This window comes from Lactuca sativa, chromosome 8, assembly GCF_002870075.4.
Source record: "Lactuca sativa cultivar Salinas chromosome 8, Lsat_Salinas_v11, whole genome shotgun sequence".
Lineage (NCBI taxonomy): Eukaryota > Viridiplantae > Streptophyta > Magnoliopsida > Asterales > Asteraceae > Lactuca > Lactuca sativa.
Genome location: NC_056630.2, coordinates 5,421,256 through 5,425,523, shown reverse-complemented (window position 1 = coordinate 5,425,523; position 4,268 = coordinate 5,421,256). Strand labels below are relative to the sequence as shown.

The 4,268-nt window shown below is 29.5% G+C and overlaps 1 protein-coding gene across 4 annotated transcripts; it reads left to right on the top strand.

The window, feature by feature from the left end:
- Window positions 1-247: 247 nt before the first annotated feature.
- On the top strand, window positions 248-2,720 carry LOC111903386 (probable complex I intermediate-associated protein 30). Of its 4 annotated transcripts, none has more exons than XM_023899160.2 (9): window positions 248-393; window positions 856-887; window positions 1,229-1,301; window positions 1,567-1,680; window positions 1,750-1,809; window positions 1,900-1,991; window positions 2,067-2,147; window positions 2,222-2,320; window positions 2,392-2,720. In XM_023899160.2, the coding sequence occupies exons 3-9, from the start codon at window positions 1,250-1,252 to the stop codon at window positions 2,578-2,580; spliced, it is 687 nt and encodes a 228-aa protein (XP_023754928.1). In that variant the 5' UTR covers window positions 248-393; window positions 856-887; window positions 1,229-1,249; the 3' UTR covers window positions 2,581-2,720. The 4 variants fall into 4 exon arrangements, with proteins under 4 accessions (XP_023754928.1, XP_023754930.1, XP_023754931.1 ...); XM_023899162.2 differs by having other exon boundaries at window positions 856-891; XM_023899161.3 differs by having other exon boundaries at window positions 255-393; window positions 862-887.
- The last annotated feature ends 1,548 nt before the right edge of the window (window positions 2,721-4,268 follow it).

Sequence of the window (4,268 nt, the reverse complement as noted above, 5' to 3'; positions counted from 1 at the left end):
GGAATTCGGTAGTGCCGATGACTTTCGTGATTTAGGGTTGGATTGTGAAGAAGCGGATCAGAAGATGGTCGTTATTCCTCCTTTTATTTTGGTAATTTTAAAATCAAATCCCCCATTTATCTCAATTACCATAATTTTGCTATATATATATATATATATATATATATATATATATATATATATATATATATATATATATATATATATATATATATATATATATATATATATATGGTTTTAGGGTTCTTTGACTTGTCGTTCACTACGCCCGCATCGCAGACGCAGATTAAGCTGACGTGAGTTGGTCTGCAAGCAGCATCTCGGTCCGTCGTCTTCAGCCGGTAATCGGATTTTCAGGCCACACACCTCAGCTTCAAAGTCGACAGCGAGTAGGTCAGCCTTCGCCCTTCTTTCTGATTTCTCCTCTTCCAGTCTGTCAAATACCGATTTCTGTCAAATAGTCCATGGGATTTCAATTACCGATTTCTTGGGTTTATCATATGAATGTTTGGGTAACTGATTTGGTAATGCTTGATGGGATGTCGATGAAAAGTTCAGTGATTGATGATTCTCAAGAGAAAGATCACATCTGAGCCTTCGTTTTTACTCAAAGCATTTGGAATTGTGTTCCTTTTATGATTTCTGTCAAATAGTCCATGGGATTGTCTCTATCATATGAATGTTTGGGTACCTGATTTGGTAATGCTGAGTTTATCTGAATCAGATGTTGAACTTATAACTTTTAATGCTTCTCATTGTATTTTCCTTAACATATTGAGCTTTTTGGTATTTCATAATTTCTACATTTTAAACTTGATTTTTACCATTGAAAGTGACTTGCTCATTATTTTCTAGGACCAGATTGCAGAACCTCTCATCGACAAAGGGTAGGTTGGTCATTTACATAATTTCCATTCCAATGCCTTTGAAAAATTTGCAAACCAAACAGAAAACAACAAAGAATTCAATCCAATTGCATGTCAACCAAAAACACATAACAAATTTCAATTCCTTTCAAAACATTTTTTCAAACCAAATATGCCCTAAATACTTCCCATTTCCCAAAAGTTTGCTAATACATTGTGAAATTATTTTCACTTCCATCACAAATGCTTCCCAACTTTGTTTATAACCCAAATAATATGTACTACAATAAATTCCAAAATATAAAATGGTACAATGCAATGATGAACATCTTTAAATTTGTTGTAATTGTTTAAATTCATAGGGTTTTTAAGGAGCTAAAAAAATGTCCAAAGTTCGAGCAATATGGCAAGCTTCTTTAACTGCCACTAAAAGAGGTATGCACACTCTTTGTTTGCTACTAACAATAATAAATATTGATATTAAATATTAATGGCTAAAATGCAAATAACAGCAATATATTTGGTTTATTATATTAATAGCCTCCTACTTTCATTTCTTCCTATTACAACATTCTACTTTGAAAGAAATGAAAGTGGAATTCTATATTACGAAAATAAATGAAAGTACCTTGCTATTTCTTCTTAATTTTAATAATACCCGAAGTAACCTTATTTTTTTTATTTGTTTCTTGTTTTGAAGCTCTTTCGTGGAATGTTGATGACATGTTTCCTCCTAGTGAGAGATTTATATACAACTTTAAATCCAAAGAAGAGCTTAAAAAATGGCATTTATATTCAGATTCTGAATATGGAGGTGCGTATTTTTTCTTTTATATAATCATGATTAAAAAAAAGATTCTTTACACTATTTATTATTTTACAGGTTTATCATCAGCAGCATTGGAGATCACTGATGCTGGAAATGAACAGAGTGGTGGCACTGGTTAGTAAAATTCACATATATTTTATAAAAAAAATAAAAAAAAAAAAAAAACTTTTTTTTATTATTCTTGAAATGTTTAAATGATTATAGGAGTATTCTCTGGGAATCTTTCTTTGGATGTTACCGATGGTACAAAATGGAATATTAGCCGGAGTGGATTCTGTGGAATGAGGTCTAAAAAGGTCAACATCAACCCTTTTACTTTTGTTATTTACACGTTTACCCCCTGATCTTTCTAACAATCTTTCTTTCTATAGTTTGACGGGTTTATCGATTTAGACCCCTACGATACCATAGCACTAAAAATTAGAGGAGATGGGAGGAGTTATATATCCACTGTAAGTTGTCATGTAGTATAAAATATATGTAAAACACATTTTGATGTAAATCTTTTTTTATAAACTTATTTCAGATTTATACCGAAAATTGGGTGAATTCGCCTGGACAAATGGAAGATAATTCATGGCAAGCTTTTGTGTCTGTGCCTAAACACGATTGGGTTGTTGCAAAGGCAAGTTTTGGATACATTTTGATAAACATTTTGGGATGTTAATGATGAACAACTTTGGAATGGAATTGCAGATTCCATTGGCACATTACCTTCCAACATGGAGAGGGAATGTAATTGAGGCGGATATAGAAATGAATCCATCAAGAGTTGTTGGAATGTCATTCTCTGTGAATGCTGAAGGTGGTGTACCTGGTGCTCAAACTGGCCCAGGTGATTTCAGATTGGAAATAGATTGGATCAAAGCCTTGAGAACACAATGAATTTAAAAAAATATATATAAAACATTTCTGTTTTTAGTATAATAATATCAACATAGGAACTTACCATGAGTTTATTAAACCTTGTAGTAATTGTATCTTATATTTTAGATCAAATAAAAAAAATCCACACTTGTATGTTATATCGGATTATTTATCATTAGGGAAGTGCATATTTATTGTGCGTTATCCTTTGGTGGATGGAAATTTCCTTTTATAAATTAATTTTAATTAAGAGAAATTAAATATCTTCCTATTTTTGTTCATATATATATATCCTTCTACCTTATGAAATGGTAACATGTGTCACATTTAATGATCATTTAATGATATTTTAGGATACTAATATGAAACATGTCATCATTTAAATGGGTAGGAGGATTGGTAGGATTAAAAGGTAGGAGGATATTTAATTTCTCTTTAATTATTAGTATTTGTCTTGATGATAAAATCCAGTATAACACGTTAATATCACGTTGAGATATGAAATGTACATGTTTTCTATATTTTGAAATAAGCGTAATGCTCATTTAATGTATATAAAATCCCCAATAATTGAGCAGATAAGTTATGTAGATGCATGCACATTTTTAGAAGCATATGATATGACAAATTGGATGATTGGAGTTAAGAGTTATCTTGCTAACCATTCTAAGATTTTCTATATTCCTCCAAGGCTCAAGAGATGTCGAGTACTTAAAATTATCCCAATTTCAATCAATTGAAATGGTATGATAAGTATTCCCACAATCATTGAAGTTTTTATTAATATACTCACTTGAAAAAGATGTAATTCTTTGGTGAAGTGAATATATATTTAGGAGTGAGCACGGTACGGTTCGGTGCGGTTATTGACAAACCTCACCATTAACCATAAATGCGGTTAATCCATTTTCAAAATTGTGCGGTTAGGCGGTTATTTTTGCGGTGCGGTACTGTGGTTTTGTTTTTTTTTTTTTTTTTTTGTGGTTCGGTTATTAGACGTATGAATTTGGTGCAATTATTTTGTGTGGTTTTTAACCGCAGTTAAAAGTTCAAACGGTTTTAAGAGTTTAAACGTATTATTTGTAATAATAATGATATTCCCTCCGTCCTAAAATGATAGTCCACTTTTGATTTTTGAAGTCTTTTTTTTTTTCAACTTTGACCTTAAATATTTTTATTTGTGTTATATATTACTTGATAAAGCTTATAAAAATGAAAGAACATTTAAAGTATAATCCATCCAAATATTTTGCATCAAGTATTATCCATCAAAATCAAAACTATTAAAGTTCAAAGTTGAAAAAAAAAGACTTCAAAAGTCAAAAGTGGACTATCAATTTGGGACGAAGGTAGTAATAAATAAGGTATAAGACAATTAACTTAAATCACAAACAACTAGTACCTTAAAATCGTCAAATCACTAATAATTAACAATAAATATCTTAAAATTGTCAAATTTCACAATTTTCTAAAATTAAACATAACAAAAAAACAATACTTTTGTGTTTTAAAATTTTATCATTCTTTCATTCATAAAACTTGTCATTAAAACTCTTTCAAAATTTAAGAAAACCATTAAAACATATATATATATATATATATATATATATATATATATATATATATATATATATATATATATATATATATATATATATATATATATATATATATATATATATATAAAAGCAAAGATATAACATGTT

What these genes read in the sequence shown, in the direction of transcription:
- LOC111903386 (XM_023899163.2), top strand. Translation starts at nt 1,250, where the DNA reads ATGTCCAAAGTTCGAGCAATATGGCAAGCTTCTTTAACTGCCACTAAA. An exon ending in TTCAGATTCTGAATATGGAG is followed by an intron (nt 1,681 to 1,749) that starts GTGCGTATTTTT and finishes ATTATTTTACAG; the next exon opens with GTTTATCATCAGCAGCATTG. An exon ending in GGAGGAGTTATATATCCACT is followed by an intron (nt 2,148 to 2,221) that starts GTAAGTTGTCAT and finishes AACTTATTTCAG; the next exon opens with ATTTATACCGAAAATTGGGT.